Genomic DNA, 16,438 nt, shown 5'->3' with positions numbered 1-16,438 from the left:
ACGGAACTTGTACCAACCCCATAAACTTCGGTCATCCCCAAACCGATCCGTTAAGGATCAGACTGTGTATGCCGATCGCGTCGCTGAAATGGGGAGCCGTGTTACAGAACCACTCAGCACCCAGAATATGTTGTGCAGTTATATGTATGAATAATAGGTTCCATGGGAGATGCATCAGCCCACAGGCTGCGCCCCTGGGCAGAGCGGACAAGATATCCCCCTTCTGTCCTCCCCCCACCTTTGTAATTCCCACAGTAAATATTGGCAGGCTCCGGCCCCCTGCGGCTATTGTAATGTATGTCTGGCCTGCTGCTTTTCTATTGGCCTGCCCTCTGTATCTGTGTAATATATTTTGTGTCCTGTGAATAAAGTGTTGTGAGACTGGAAATACATGAAGAAGCAGTCAGCTTTTATATGCTCTCATGTAATCAAGGAATTCCAGCCAGCGTCCTTCATTCAGACTCCAGCCAAAGCAAAGTGGACCTCCTGAAACACGGGGTGGTACTGAAAGAGGTACCCCAGCTTGGTAGACCCCTTTACAGTTGCTATTGTCATTCGACAGTATAGGTAAAACTTATCAGGATGTGCACGCAGAGCTGTATAGAGCCTCTGAAAATGGCCTTTAGTGAGGCGTTGGGTCAAAAGAGGGTGCACCACAATAATCTCCTTCGCGGATCAACAATCACAGGGTATGGCTGCCCAAACCGACACAAGACCCAGTTAAATAACACCCGCTGAGTTGGGGTGAAATGCAGTAGATCAGACATGGTGCAAACGTTAACACAACACACCGACAGATGCACAACCACAAAATGGCCATATGGGTGGGTGCCACCTGTTGTAGAGGCCTTAAATAGGGTTGATGATGCTGATTTAAATTGATTTCAGGCTACAAAACCGTTAAATGTTCATTTTGTCAGGTTGCGTGGAAAAAACGCCGTACGGATGTCATACGGATTACATACGCAACATTACATGCGCAAAATACGCGGCCACACCTTGCCAACGGATTACATACGGAACACTATTTCTGGATTATTTCTGTGTATTACGGCCGTAAAAAACAGACCGTATTTTCATACACAGTGTGACGCCGGCCTAATAGCTACCTGCACAAACAGATATCCTCCTAAGAGGCAAATCTAAAAAAAAAAACCACTCCAACTTCCAAAAATATTAAGCTTTGATATTTGAGTCTTTTGGGTTGATTGAGAACATAGTTGTTGATCAATTATAAAAATAATCCTCTAAAATACAACTTGCTTAATAATTCTGCACACAGTGTATGTTGCAGGTTTTTAACCCCTTCCCGACCCATGACGCCTATGTGGCGTCATGGAATGATCGCATCCCTGCAGATCGGGTGAAAGGGTTAATTCCTATTTTACCCGATCTGCAGGGAGAGGGGGAGTTGTACTTCAGCCTAGGGGGGGTGGCTTTGCCCCCACGTGGCTACGATCGCTCTGATTGGCTGTTGAAAGTGCAACAGCCAATCAGAGCAATTTGCAATATTTCACCTATGAAAATGGTGAAATATTGCAATCCAGCCATGGCCGATGCTGCAATAGCATCTGCCATGGCTGGAAATCATGTTCTGGCCCCCCCCACCGCCCCCGATCTCCTCCCCAGTCGTCCGTTATGTGGCCCGGTCCTCTCCGTCCTCCTGTCCGCTTCCCCGTCCTCCTGCCCGCTCCCCCGTGCTCCTGTCCGCTCCCCCCGTCCTCCGATCCCCCCTGTGCTCCGATCCACCCCCCCACCACCCCCTCATACTTACCGATCCTCCCGAAGTCGGTCCGTCTTCTCCCTGGGCGCCGCCATCTTCCAAGATGGCGGGCGCATGCTCAGTGCGCCCGCCGAATCTGCAGGCTGGCAGATTCGTTACAGGTACATTTTGATCGCTGTGGTAGGTTCTACCACAGCGATCAAAATAAAAAAAAATAATAAATAAACCCCCCTTTATCACCCCCATAGGTAGGGACAATAATAAAATAAAGAAAATATTTTTTTTTCTTTTTCCACTAGGGTTAGGGTTAGAACTAGGGGTAGGGTTAGGGTTACGGGTAGGGTTATGGCATGTGCACACAGAGCGGATCGGCCGCGGATCCGCAGCGGATCGGCCGCGGATCCGCAGCGGATCGGCCGCTGCGAATTCGAAGCAGTTTTCCATCAGGTTTACAGTACCATGTACACCTAAGGAAAACCAAATCTGCTGTGCCCATGGTGCGGAAAATTCCGTGCAGAAACGCTGCATTGTATTTTCCGCAGCATGTCAATTCTTTGTGCGGATTCCGCAGCGTTTTACACCTGTTCCTCAATAGGAATCCGCAGGTGAAATCCGCACAAAAAAACACTGGAAATCTGCTGTAAATCCGCAGGCAAAACGCAGTGCCTTTTACCTGCAGATTTTTCAAAAATCGTGCGGACAAATCTCACACGAATCCGCAACGTGGGCACATAGCCTTAGGGTTAGGGTTGGAATTAGAGTTAGGGTTGGAATTAGGGCTAGGGTTTGAAATAGGGTTAAGATTAGGCTTGTGGTTAGGGTTACGGATAGGGTTAGGGGTGTGTTGGGGTTACAGTTGTGGTTAGGGTTGGGATTAGGGTTACGGTTGGGATTAGGGTTAGGATTAGGGTTGGAATTAGGGTTACGGTTGTGTTGCGGTTAGGGTTGTGGTTAGGGGTGTGTTGGGGTTAGGGTTGTGATTAGGGTTATGGCTACAGTTGGGATTAGGATTAGGGGTGTGTTGGGGTTAGTGTTGAAGTTAGAATTGAGGGGTTTCCACTGTTTAGGCACATCAGGGGTCTCCAAACGCAACATGGCGCCACCATTGATTCCAGCCAATCTTGCGTTCAAAAAGTCAAATGGTGCTCCCGCCCTTCCAAGCCCCGACGTGCGCCCAAACAGTGGTTTACCCCCACATTTGGGGTACCAGCGTACTCAGGACAAACTGGGCAACAACTGTTGGGGTCCAATTTCTCCTGTTACCCTTGCAAAAATAAAAAATTACTTGCTAAAACATAATTTTTGAGGAAAGAACAATTATTTTTTATTTTCACGGCTCTGCGTTATAAACTTCTGTGAAGCACTTGGGGGTTGAAAGTGCTCACCACACATCTAGATAAGTTCCTTGGGGGTCTAGTTTCCAAAATGGGGTCAGTTGTGGGGGGTTTCTACTGTTTAGGCATATCAGGGGCTCTGCAAACGTAACATGATGCCCGCAGACCATTCCATCAAAGTCTGCATTCCAAAACGTCACTACTTCCTTTCCGAGCCCCGGCATGTACCCAAACAGTGGTTTACCCCCACATATGGGGTATCAGCGTACTCAGGAGAAACTGGACAACAACTTTTGGGGTCCAATTTCTCCTGTTACTCTTGCAAAAATAAAAAATTCTGGGCTAAAAAAATATTTTTGAGGAAAGGAAACACATTTATTATTTTCACGGCTCTGCGTTATAAACTTCTGTGAAGCACTTGGGGGTTCAAAGTGCTCACCACACATCTAGATTAGTTCCTTGGGAGGTCTAGTTTCCAAAATGGGGTCACTTGTGCGGGAGCTTCAATGTTTAGGCACACAGGGGCTCTTCAAACGCGACATGGTGTCCGCTAATGATTGGAGCTAATTTTCCATTCAAAAAGCCAAATGGCGTGCCTTCCCTTCCGAGCCCTGCCGTGCGCCCAAACAGTGGTTTACCCCCACATATGGGGTATCATCGTACTCAGGACAAACTGGACAACAACATTTGGGGTCCAATTTCTCCTATTACCCTTGGGAAAATAAAAAATTCTGGGCTAAAAATCATTTTTGAGGAAAGAAAAATTATTTTTTTATTTTCACGGCTCTGCGTTATAAACTTCTGTGAAGCACCTGGGGGTTATAAGTGCTCACTATTCTTCTAGATAAGTTCCTTGGGGGGTCTAGTTTCCAAAATGGGGTTACTTGTGGGGGAGCTCCAATGTTTAGGCACACGGGGGCTCTCCAAACGCGACATGGTGTCCGCTAAAGATTGGAGCCAATTTTTCATTGAAAAAGTCAAATGGCGCTCCTTCCCTTCCGAGCCCTGCCGTGCGCCCAAACAGTGGTTTACCCCCACATATGAGGTATCAGCGTACTCAGGACAAATTGGACAACAACGTCCGTGGTCCAGTTTCTCCTTTTACCCTTGGGAAAATAAAAAAAATGTCGCTAAAATATCATTTTTGTGACTAAAAAGTTAAATGTTCATTTTTTACTTCCATGTTGCTTCTGCTGCTGTGAAACACCTGAAGGGTTAATAAACTTCTTGAATGTGGTTTTGAGCACCTTGAGGGGTGCAGTTTTTAGAATGGTGTCACTTTTGGGTATTTTCAGCCATATAGAACCCTCAAACTGACTTCAAATGTGAGGTGGTCCCTAAAAAAAATGGTTTTGTAAATTTTGTTGTAAGAATGAGAAATCACTGGTCAAATTTTAACCCTTATAACATCCTAGCAAAAAAAAAATTTGTTTCCAAAATTGTGCTGATGTAAAGTAGACATGTGGGAAATGTTATTTATTAACTATTTTGTGTCACATAACTCTCTGGTTTAACAGAATAAAAATTCAAAATGTGAAAATTGCGAAATTTTCAAAATTTTTGCCAAATTTCCGTTTTTTTCACAAATAAACTCAGAAATTATCGACCTAAATTTACCACTAACATGAAGCCCAATATGTCACGAAAAAACAATCTCAGAATCGCTAGGATCCGTTGAAGCGTTCCTGAGTTATTACCTCATAAAGGGACACTGGTCAGAATTGCAAAAAACGGCAAGGTCATGAAGGGGTTAAAGATTTTATTGGCATACATACATTGAGAAGTCCCCCCATTTTGCATAGCGCAGTTCCAGGTCAGTATTTCCTATAAAATACCTCCCAAGTGCATCTCTATAGGAGGGACAGTCTACTATTTGGATCCCACGGCCAATGTTTGACCTGAAAATTGAAGCAACTGTTAGAACTTTAGTAATGCCTCACCTCTACAGCCACGGATTCAGCACAGATGTCAGTGGCTACTAGTGCCAGGTATGTGACCTGTGGACCCGATCATATGCCCTTTTACTGGCATTGCTGCACTAATGTAGGAGGCACAGGGTCACTATTGCACATGGCATCAAATCACAGGTGGCTGGCATAGGCCTGGCTGTAAAGATTACCAACATGACACCATTTATAAATGCAACATACTAAATATGTCCATAGGGTTACATTAGCCAAACACTAGCCAAGAGAGGACTTCTAACTATCCCACAAGTGACATATTGTGAAAGGAACCTAGTCAAAAACCAAATGTGGGACTGACCACTCTTATATAAAAAAAATAGCAGCCCCAGATTGGCAGTAGGTACTCTAGTTTTTATATCATGAAGTGTGATAGAACAATCAATATGAATACACATTTTAGAATTTATTCTTTTCCAAACATTTAAAGTGAGGGGTTTTTTTTTGTTAGTACACACACACACACCCACCCACCCACCCCTTTACTGCCTACAACCACCAGATGCCAGCATTCACTTTGCCAAAAGGTGGCACAAATGAGAAATTTCCAGATACACTGACATTTTACCTAGATTAAGGCTAGTGTCTTAATACAATGGTTTTTATACAATAAATATTTTAACCCTTTTTGCACACCTGTCTTGTTGCATCACAAGCCAAAATACAGTAATTCCACAGCTCGTTCAAGTAAAATTTAATTTTTTTTATTCCAATGTTTGTACTTTATATTTGTGGCACCCAGACAGGAGACCGTTAACTTGATCCACAAAAGAGTAGATGTCAGTAAAGATTAAAAAAAAAAAAAAAAATCATATATATCATAAGCAATATCACATGACAAAGTAAATACAATAAATATTTGCCAACTTCGAAAACAATGAAAATTGAATTTCCTCTTGTCCACAGCACTGGCACGTGAGAAGGGCAAGAGTTTTGGTCTGCCGGGTAGGAACCACCGATCACCATAAACCCGCTTAAAGGCCGAAACAAATAGAATCAAATGAAACTTCCATGCTGCCTCAATACAGGTTCCAGCTATTAACCCAATACATGCTCACCATTTTCTCTAAATGAACACTTTGAATGCAAAAATGTTTGAGAATACTTTTGTGGCAAATAACTGTATTGTACAGAAATTCACATTGAGACAAGATACAAATAATTGGATTCCACGAGATGTACGAATTTCATTCTTACAGTAGTCGCTGAGTGTTCAAGTTTGAATAACCGAAGCCACCATACCATTCCCCCAATTCAAAGTTACAAAAAAAAAAAAAAAACATAAAAAACCCTCACCCTCATCAGTGTACTAAGCCACTGATTTCAACTCCTGCACAGCCGCCAGCAAATTCCAGCAGGTTTGGTTCTAGTCGCAGTAGTCAAGTAATACCGTACTTTTCTTGCACAGCACTGTCAGCATGTAAGTATGCTGTAAGAAAAGATTTGGCTCCAGGTCTCAATCCTAGTCTCATGGTGGAGCTGCAAGGAACACACGTATTGGTTTGCTTGTATACAGATTCCTTTGTCAGTGGGCACGTTAGTGAGGTCGGCTGCTGCTGGACTCTGAGGAATGCCTGCTCCGATGGCTGCTGTAACCGTTCGTATAACCATTGCTCTGACGCTTTGTTAAGCCACCATTTAAAATATCCTGGATGTGCTGAACAATCAAGTTGATTGCAACTGTAACAAAATAAAAGCAAAATCATAAAAAAAGTCATTAGGGTCTTATTAAATACAGTTCACATCTATATATTTTATAAACAATTCGGCAAGGAACAGCACGCTAAAAGGAGTTTGTTGTTGCCTGGTGGTAAAGGTTCTAACAAGAAGTATCCAAAGAAAAGACAAGAAACAAAACAAACAGAGGGAGGTTCAGAAATTCTTTGCATTTCAGCAGATTCCATGATGCAGGCTGGCATCATCCCCACAGTGGTTTTAACACAGGCAGATCCTTCAAGACAAGGCTCAATTATCACTTTACAAGAATCAATGAGATGTGAAATTATTGAATTCTCATGGTATGTGGGCTGTAAAGAAAAAGGCCACACTGAAGGACCCGGCCTGTCCATGCATTCCATGGTTGGCCAAATGTGCTGTTACCAGATGTGGCATCCCCCATGTGATAGCTGATCACCACGCCAGCAGCATCAGTGGACAACTATTAAAAAGGATCATGGAATTTCAAAAAAAGTCAGCACCTTTGGAGACTTTCTCCCATCTCTTAAAGGGGTTATCCGGTCTAAATTGATTAAAGTCTGTGTGACTGCAGATATATGGCTCTTTCAGACTGCACTGCGAGGATTCACAATTTTTTGAGCCGGGACCAGGGGATATGTATGCGTTATACTCTCAGCCAGTGGGCGCAACCGCTCTCCATACACTTGTATTGAGCGAGGCCGCACTCACTAGACGGGCTCTGGCCAGAAGCATGCATAACAAGTACATCTCCGCCATTGCCAGCTGCTGATGGCTGTGTATTACAGCCAGAGCCTGCCACTAATAGCAGGTGCAGCAGAGCTCCGTCCATGATTGTTAACCTGTTAAATGCCAGTCTCTGACAGCAGCATTTAACTCGCTCCAATGAGGGTGAGTATCCTTACATCCGCCAGTTGGTGAGCGCGTGACTTGATTGCGGGGTGCTGATGGGTTGTCATGACAGCCGGGGTCAACTGATGACCTCAGTTACTGTCATTACATAACTCCTTTGAAATCTTGCCTGTGTGCATCAATGCTCTGAAGCATCGCTGCACAAGCAATTGGACGATCACATCTTCAAGCAAAAAAAAAAGTTTTGAAATCACCACCATTTCCCCCCCCCCAGTGAAAATAAAGATATACATTTGGTATTGCACAATGAACCCGATCAGTTAACACCGTAAACAAAAAAAATTCAAGAGCGCTAAAATTAAAGTTATTTGGTCGCCACAACTCCACAAACAAAAATAAAATATGCTGTAACAAGCAATCAAGAAAATCACATCTATTCTACACTGTACTACTAAGAACGTCATCTCGCCCTGCCAAATATGCCAAAGCCATCATACAGCTCCACCTAATGAAAAATAAGTGTTGTTATAAGTCTCGGGAAATGGTGACAACGCCCACTTTATTTATTTATTTTTTTGCAAACAGATTTTTTTTCTTCACCATTAAAACAAAAAAAAACTGCATGTTTAGCATTGCTGTGGGCCGATTCTAGCTCCTCCCTCCCCATTACATAGGTGACAGCTGCTACTGATTCTATACAGAAGGGGAGGGGCTCCGATTCTAGCTCCTCCCTCCCCATTACATAGGTGACAGCTGCTACTGATTCTATACAGAAGTGGAGGGGCTCTGATTCTAGCTCCTCCCTCCCCATTACATAGAAGGTGACAGCTGCTACTGATTCTATACAGAAGGGGAGAGGCTCTGATTCTAGCTCCTCCCTCCCCATTACATAGGTGACAGCTGCTACTGATTCTATACAGAAGGGGAGGGGCTCTGATTCTAGCTCCTCCCTCCCCATTACATAGAAGGTGACAGCTGCTACTGATTCTATACAGAAGGGGAGGGGCTCTGATTCTAGCTCCTCCCTCCCCATTACATAGGTGACAGCTGCTACTGATTCTATACAGAGGGGAGGAGCTCTGATTCTAGCCCCTCCCTCACCACTACATAGAAGGTGAGTGTTTCTGATTCTATACAGAGGGGAGGGGCTCTGATTCTAGCCCCTCCCCATTACATAGAAGGTGACAGCTGCTGTTGATAAGATTGATCCTCTATTTAAAAATCGGTCTTCATTGACTACAGATTTTACCTTACAATTGAAAGTTTGGAAAATGAATTATCAGTCCAAGAGGGGAAATAAGTAGATCTGAGATATCTTACAAAGTTGATTATTTTATTGATTTAGGGAATTCCAGTATACATCCAGGAAAACCTTGCAACCTATACTGCCATTCACCAGACAGAGGCAGGTGTGGCCTGCAAACCATTTGTTTTACCTGTAGGAAAGCATAGCCGACAGCCTTCCTACGGCAAAGAAGGTGAACATGCAGTATGCGGAGTTGCCACAGGCAGTGGCATGCCTCCTACAGTAGACCGTGTGCACTCCGCCTATCTGGCTCTCAGCTGACTTATAACCAGGGAACACAACAAATTTACATCTGCAGGAAAACAAAAATTGATCTCAGCATCTGCATTTGAGGAAAGAAAGAGGGAAAAAAAAAAAAAAAAGAGGGGACAACCCCTTTAAAACTCCTACATCCTCAATTGACTACTTGGCGGCTTAGATTTAACTCCTGCTACTTACCCAGGTTGTCAGCGCCTCTGGGAATGATCACATCAGCATATTTCTTGGTCTACAGTAAGGCAGAAAGTGATTATTAAGATGCATTAAGAGCCCTCATGCAGCAATTCACTCTAATCTAAATGTTGGCTCTGTGGACGCTGTCTGACCTGTCATCTGGCAGTGTCCGTCTTTAGGACTGCATAAAAGTGCTGTCGACCACAGTTTTGTGCCTTCTGAAAAAAAAGGACACTGCTGAACAGAGGCCAGATGGAGTCCAGAGTAACTCTGCTGCCTCATTATAGTGAATGGATGCCTCGGGGATTTCATCTGAATCAGAGATTTAGATGGAAACCCCAGAGTAAGTGAACAGTGTAGAGTGCCGGAGAAATGTGATCCCAAACGTTATGTAAAATCTACAAAAAAAAAAAAACAAGACCCCACTCAGATCTGTCATCTTTTAATGGAAAAATAGGGGGGCTTCCACGTTACTGGTAGCACAAAGGCTCTGGAAACGCTAAATGGCTCCTCACCCCCCAAAAGAAATTCAGCAAATTCTCAGCTCCCAAATCCAAATGTCCCCTCCCTTCAGAGCCCCATTGTGCCTCAACAACATTTAGCGCCCACATATTTGGCATTTCTGCAGTGATGAGAGCCCGCCTAATTTATAGGTGTATGTCTCCAGAAGCACAGGCTGGGCATAGTGTACTGGTGACTGCAATGTACTGGTTACTACAACAGCAGTTTGCAATTTTCACTCAGCAACATCCATTGCTGCCCGTTTCTGGTATACGCACATGGAGTGAAAATCATCACAACATCTGTAGATAAATTCCCAAAGAGTTATAAGTTCCAAAATAGGGTCACTTGAGGGGGGATTCTGCTCTTCTAGCACTTAGTGGCTCTGTATGGAGTCCACAAACTCCTCTAGGAAAATCTGTGTTCCACGAAACAGTAACGCTCTGTCCCTCCCGAGTCTCTTCGTATGGCTAAGCAGTACTGTGGGACAAATTTTGGTGCCATTTTTACCCATTTCCCAGTATGAAGATGTAAAACTTGGGGCTAACACACAATCTTGGTGGTAAAAATGTAAATTACGTTATTTTATCTTCATTGCTCAATGGTATAAAAGTCTGTGCCACACCTGTGGTGTCAATATGATCACTGCACCCCTAGATGAATTGAGAGGTTTAGTCTGTAAAATGGGGTCACTTATGGGGGAGGGGGGGGGGGGGGTTCTGCTGTTCTGGCACCTCAGGGGCTCTGCCAATGTAACATAGTACCCTCAAACAAGTGCAGCAAAATCTGCACTGTAAATATGGCGCTACTTCCCTTCTGAGCTTTGCACTGTGCCTCAAAAGTAGTTTACGACCACATATGGGGTATCGGTGAACTCAGGAGAAATTGCACAAGTAGTTTTGGGGTCTATTTTCTCTTGTAACCCTTGTGAAAATACAAAATTTGGAGCTAAAAAAGTTTTTTGAAGGAAAAATGTGATTTTTTTTATTTTCAAAGCTCTACGTTATAAACTTCTGTGAAGCACCTGTGGGTTCAAGGTGCTCAATACACATCTAAATAAGTTCCCAAAGGGGTCTATTTTCCTAAATGGTGTCACTTGTTGGGGTGTCCACATCAAGGCTCTCCAAACGCAACATGGCAACCGCTAATTATTCCAGCAAACTTTACATTCAAAAAGTGAAATGGCGCTCCTTCCCTTCCGAGCCCTGCAGTGTGTCCAAACCATAGATTTCCCCACATATGGGGTATCGGTATACTCAGGAGAACTTGCACAACAAAATGTGTGGTCCATTATCTCCTGTTACCTTTGCGAAAGTTAAAAAAAAAAAAAAAAAAAAAAAGAGGTCTAAAGGAAATTTTTAGTGAAAGAAATGTAAATGTTTATTTTTTCCTTCCAGTTTTTAGAATGGTGTCACACTTGGGTATTTTCTGTCATATAATCCCCTCAAAGTCACTTCAAATGGGATGTGGTTGCAAAAAAAAAAAACAAAGGTTTTGCAAGTTTTGTTGTAAAAATAAGAAATCGCTGGTCCACTTTTAACCCTTATAACTTCCTAACAAAAAAAGTTAGGTTTCAAAAATTGTGCTAATGTAAAGTAGACACGTGGGAAATGTATTAACTATTTTGTGCAATATGACTCTCTGATTCAAGGGCATAAAAAGTAAAAAAAGTTTGAAAATTGCGACATTTTTAAAAGTTTTTGCCTTTTTTTTTTTTCCACAAACAAGTCATAATCAAAGAAATTTTACCACCAATTTTCGCCTCAACAAGTAGTACATCAGCGAAACGGCGCTGGTCGGGCGTAGGGATCGGCACACATCACCCTTCCTTTATCGCACTATACCATGGCATTCAGCAACATTCATTCCAGGTAATACTCATTAAACAGCGTTTTTTTCCCTTTTCTTTTGCCGTGTGCACTTATGGGGTATGTGCACATGTTGCGGCTTTTCCTGAGGATCCGCAGCGGATTTGACGCTGCGTATTCGCAGCAGTTTTCCATGAGTTTACAGTACAATGTAATCCTATGGAAAACAAAATCCGCAGTGCACATGCTGCAGAAAAAACATGCACGGAAACGCTGCATTGTTTATTCCGCAGCATGTCAATTGTTTGTGCGGATTCCGCTGCGGTTAACACCTGCTCCATAACAGGAATCCGCAGGTGTAAAACCGCCGTAAATCCGCAGTTTTTCATGCGGAATTACCAAAATCAGTGCGGAAAAATCCGCACAAGATTATGCAACGTGTGCACATACCCATACAATTTTCTAGGATCTGGCCGCAATTTGAGTTAGTCTGAGTACTCAATTATTGAGATTCCTCTCACATTGGGTCCCCTCAAACATTTTTTGAGGATTTAATTTTATAAATTCCATTGTTGTTAGCAGGCTATATTGATTCTATTTTGTTTTGGTCATTTGGTCTTTAGTGCAAAAAACTTTTCATCTTCATGTGGTGACTTGCTGTGCCTTTTCCCTGAATTTGTCTTGGAGGTCCCTTCCTTTCCCCTGTCTTTTTATAGTAGTTGAATTTGATCATTGGTATTTAATACAGAAATTTTAAATCACCTAATTTTATTCCCTTCATTCTTTCAGACACTTTGTTTTTCCCTCATGCAGTTTGTGTATTATTCACCATCAGGAAGTGCAATGTGTCATGAGAAAACATCTCAGAATCAGTGGGATCCAGTGAAGCGTTTCAGAGTTTTGACCTCAAATTGACAGTGATCAGAATTGTAAAAATTGACCTGGTCAGGAAGATGCAAACAGGCTTCAGGGTGAAGGGGTTAAGCATTTATGGCAAAACTAGCAATTGTGTCAGGGTTGTGGACAACCTCTAATGGTTTTCTGTATTTGATAAGATTATGATGTTGTACAGTTTATATCTGGCCTTTTTTTTTTCTTTTTTTTTTTTTTTTAAACACAAGTTAATAAAGTGGGAAAAATAAGGATCTAATAAACTAAGTTGCTCTCCCACTGTCAAACCCCTCAATAGTCAGTAGGCGCAGCATCTGTAGAATTCAAGTGCTTGTATCAGTGATAGTTCCAGTCCCAGCAGATGTAGCGAGAATCATTCACATGTCCTGACGTGGGAACTCACGGTCTTCAGAATGTATAAATACTTACTGGTAGACAGAATTCTTCAAAGGCTGGCTTCACAAATGTTATATATTGCGAAAGGACCTGTTCTAAATCCCGGCCTCGTTCATTGATGTCTCTTAGCACTAAAAAAAAGCAAATCACTTAAATCACATACACTACAGAGCAAAAGTTTGGACACACCTTCTCATTTAAAGATTTTTCTGTATTTTCAGGACTATGAAAATTGTACATTCACGCTGAAGGCATCAAAACTATGAATTAACACGTGGAATTATATACTTAACAAAAAAGTGTGAAACAACTGAAATTATGTCTTATATTCTAGGTTCTTCAAAGTAGCCACCTTTTGCTTTGATGACTGCTTTGCACACTCTTGACAAGCTTCAAGAGGTAGTCAGCGGGAATGGTCTTCCAACAATCTTGAAGGAGTTCCCAGAGAGTTTCACACTTTTTTGTTAAGTATATAATTCCACATGTGTTAATTCATAGTTTTGATGCCTTCAGTGTGAATGTACAATTTTCATAGTCCTGAAAATACAGAAAAATCTTTAAATGACAAGGTGTGTCCAAACTTTTGGTCTGTACTGTATGCAGTACAATTAAACAGTTTGAACATCTTTTTTCCTCCAATATTTATTACTGCCAGGAAGGAACTTGAACATATGGCAGTTCTCCCATGAAACTCCGCCACCGGTAAGATCTGGTAAGCTATGGTGCATGGGAATAACCAAATTGGTCTGGCTGCATGGGGCCAATAGGCTAATGTTGGGTGGGCTACCAACACCCTCAGTTGTCAGTAACACAAGGGTTTGAACATTGTTCACATAGATTAAAATGATCTAGAAGTATTGCTCAGCTTTTATATTGCCCAAGCACCATTGTGTTCTGTATTAATTGCATACTCCATGAATATCCTGGAGATGCACAGGGATAGTGACTGGGATCTAACAAGAAACAAATACATACACATTACACACACACGTAACAAAACAAACAAAAAAAAAACCCATTCATTCAGTGTGATAGATCCGATGTTCATCCATTTTTTATCTGAACCCCCTCCCCCCCCCCCCCGTGTGTAATCAACTTTCAACCTTCTCCCATCAATTGGACAGTGAAAAACTACAGCAATCAGAAGACAGTTATCCATTAATTTTTCTTTGAACCCCTTTAGTTAAATTTGCACATTTGATACAAATAGCAAACATTTGGGGTTTTTTTCTGAGGGATTGTGGGGTAGGACAAATCAACTATTCCCCCGCAAACAATACTGCAACATGAACAGCACCATAGCCAAGAGTGGGTGTGTTCTCCACATGAAAAGTGAAGATCTGCCAAGCACATAAAAGACGTGTAAAAGGCACCTAAAGCCATGTTCTCACTGCATTTTAGGCTATGCTCAGTGACAGAGCTCACATTTGAAGGATTTGGAGGGTTGCGCTGCTGGGACCACAGACTTTAATGATGCAGATGGACATCATGATCTGCAGCATTCACCCGTTTGAAGAGCACCAAGAATTGGCCAACTGCGCTTTGGCACCTGCTGAAAAGGATGTTTGCTAGAGAATACTGTGACTCTAGCCTGCATCATTAAAGTCAATGGCGGCAAAAACTTCCCAATCCAGTTTTCCATGGCTTCAGACATGAACCCCAATGGTGCCATTGACCGTAGTTAAAATAAAAACGTGAATGTAATCGAATACAGAAAGTAAGTTTGTTGAATATCTTATCAGACGCACCTCTTCTTGACAGCCTTGTGTCTGCATCTGTGTCCACAAACAACTTCATCTGGAACATGTCCCTGATGTCTTGAACATAAAATGCCAGAATGCCCTCAAAAAGTATAACGTCCGCTGGATACACAGTGACAGATTCCTCTTTCCTTAGGGAGAAAAGGAAAAGGAAGCAGGGGAGAAAAAAAAAAAAAAAGAGGGGGGGGGGGAAATTATGTGACAATGCATTATAAGCAATATCCAGGTCAAGGGGTAGGGTGCCACACATTAAGTTGAAGTCTGTCTTATGAGTAACTTCATACACAGCCATATTGGCCATTATGGTCAACCTGGTCAGACAGTCTATTACAATAGACCAGAAGATATTTTGGGGATTTTTTTTTTTTTTTTATATATATATATATATATATATATAAAGAATATTTATATATAGATTACAAATGAACTCCATGGAGGAATCCATTGAAAGTTAATTGTGACAGTCATCGGTTAGCAAAACGGCCATTCCCTTACTACCCGATGAACGTTTATTATGGCTGAAATCAGCCATTTAAATCAAGGTCATTCGCGTGCGTGGGCACCGTTCTCTCAGAACTACTCTCTTCGGATCACAATGTTGTAGTGTATGTTAGTAGCTCACAGCAGCACAAAACTCCCTATGAGCAGGTCTAGGCTGGGTTCACATTACGTTATGGTCGTCCGTTAGACAGACTACGTTACACCGCGGCATAAACGCGGTGTAACGTAGTCCGTTACGGCTGCCATTACTTTCTATGTCGGACGCATCACTAGCGCGCTAGGGATGTGCCATCATTGAGTGACGGACGCGGAGACGCGGGCTGCAGCGTTTCCGGGTCCGTCACTGCTAGCGCAGATAGAGCATCTGCTAACTCTATCTGCGCTAGGGTGCTGCCATACCGGCACTTACGTTTACAGCAGCTCGTTACCGTATGTGTTGAACGGGCTGCTGTAAACACAATTTGAACCATCCTGCAACGAAAAACTCCAAGTGGCTGCAGTGAGTATAGAGGAGCGTGGAGCGGAGACCTTGAGGGCTAGCGCACAGATGTATCATGTAGTGTCCTCTGGAGCCTAATGAGCCACGTCTGCAAGTGTTACACTGATTAATAGCAAATCATTAGTAACAACTTTTATAGTTTTTGGTACATCGACTTCAGAGGCTCATCCGTGACACACAAATACAATGTATTGCAATGCACTGTGCGTGCCAGCGCTATACTGACAGAATGTATATGGCAGACTTCTGTTACACCCCTGCTGGCTTGTCAGCCCATCACTCCTCACCAAGGAGACGGCGTTCTGTAATCCAGACCCTCATCGGTGATGTAGGCACAGCCTATGTACGGGCACAGACTCTGTACGGGCATGGCAGCACAGCAGTACTGGGGAGTGAGCAGCTGGTGGTGGCGGCGTGCTACTCTTTAGCAAGATGGATCCTCTAAACTTAGGGTTCTCTTCCATTTTATTCTTCATTGGAGCTAGATAATATTCTCCAGTAGTAGGACACGTCTCACGTGGCCGCCCTGAAGAGGGTAATATTACCGGCTGCACCTGTATGTGGAGGTCACATTGTATAAGTATGCCATCATCTACTGTGAGGGGGCAGGGGATCCTGATGAGCCTCGCCTTATAATCCTCCTAGCGGTGCACGGGCGCTTGTCAGATCTAACATGATACCCCATACTCCGGGAGTGGGCTTTTCAGATATTAGCAGACTGCTCAGAGGGCCAGATCTCTGGTCTCCATCACAATATGCAGGTTATATGGCTCAGA

At 43.0% G+C, this 16,438-nt stretch overlaps 1 protein-coding gene across 1 annotated transcript in view; it reads right to left on the bottom strand.

The window, feature by feature from the left end:
- Positions 1 to 5,703: 5,703 nt before the first annotated feature.
- The window catches only part of UCK2 (uridine-cytidine kinase 2), a 53,852-nt gene continuing 43,117 nt past the window's right edge, over positions 5,704 to 16,438 (bottom strand). Inside the window, exons 4-7 of the mRNA XM_077276259.1 lie at positions 14,651 to 14,793; positions 12,936 to 13,033; positions 9,313 to 9,361; positions 5,704 to 6,701 (exon numbers count right to left, since the gene is read on the bottom strand). Of these exons, the coding sequence (XP_077132374.1) occupies positions 6,559 to 6,701; positions 9,313 to 9,361; positions 12,936 to 13,033; positions 14,651 to 14,793 (433 nt within the window). The 3' untranslated portion in view covers positions 5,704 to 6,558. The remainder of the gene's footprint in view (positions 6,702 to 9,312; positions 9,362 to 12,935; positions 13,034 to 14,650; positions 14,794 to 16,438) is intronic.

Source organism: Ranitomeya variabilis, chromosome 8 (assembly GCF_051348905.1).
Source record: "Ranitomeya variabilis isolate aRanVar5 chromosome 8, aRanVar5.hap1, whole genome shotgun sequence".
Taxonomy (NCBI): domain Eukaryota; kingdom Metazoa; phylum Chordata; class Amphibia; order Anura; family Dendrobatidae; genus Ranitomeya; species Ranitomeya variabilis.
Note: the sequence above shows the minus strand (reverse complement) of the source record. Positions and strands in the feature narration are given on the sequence as shown.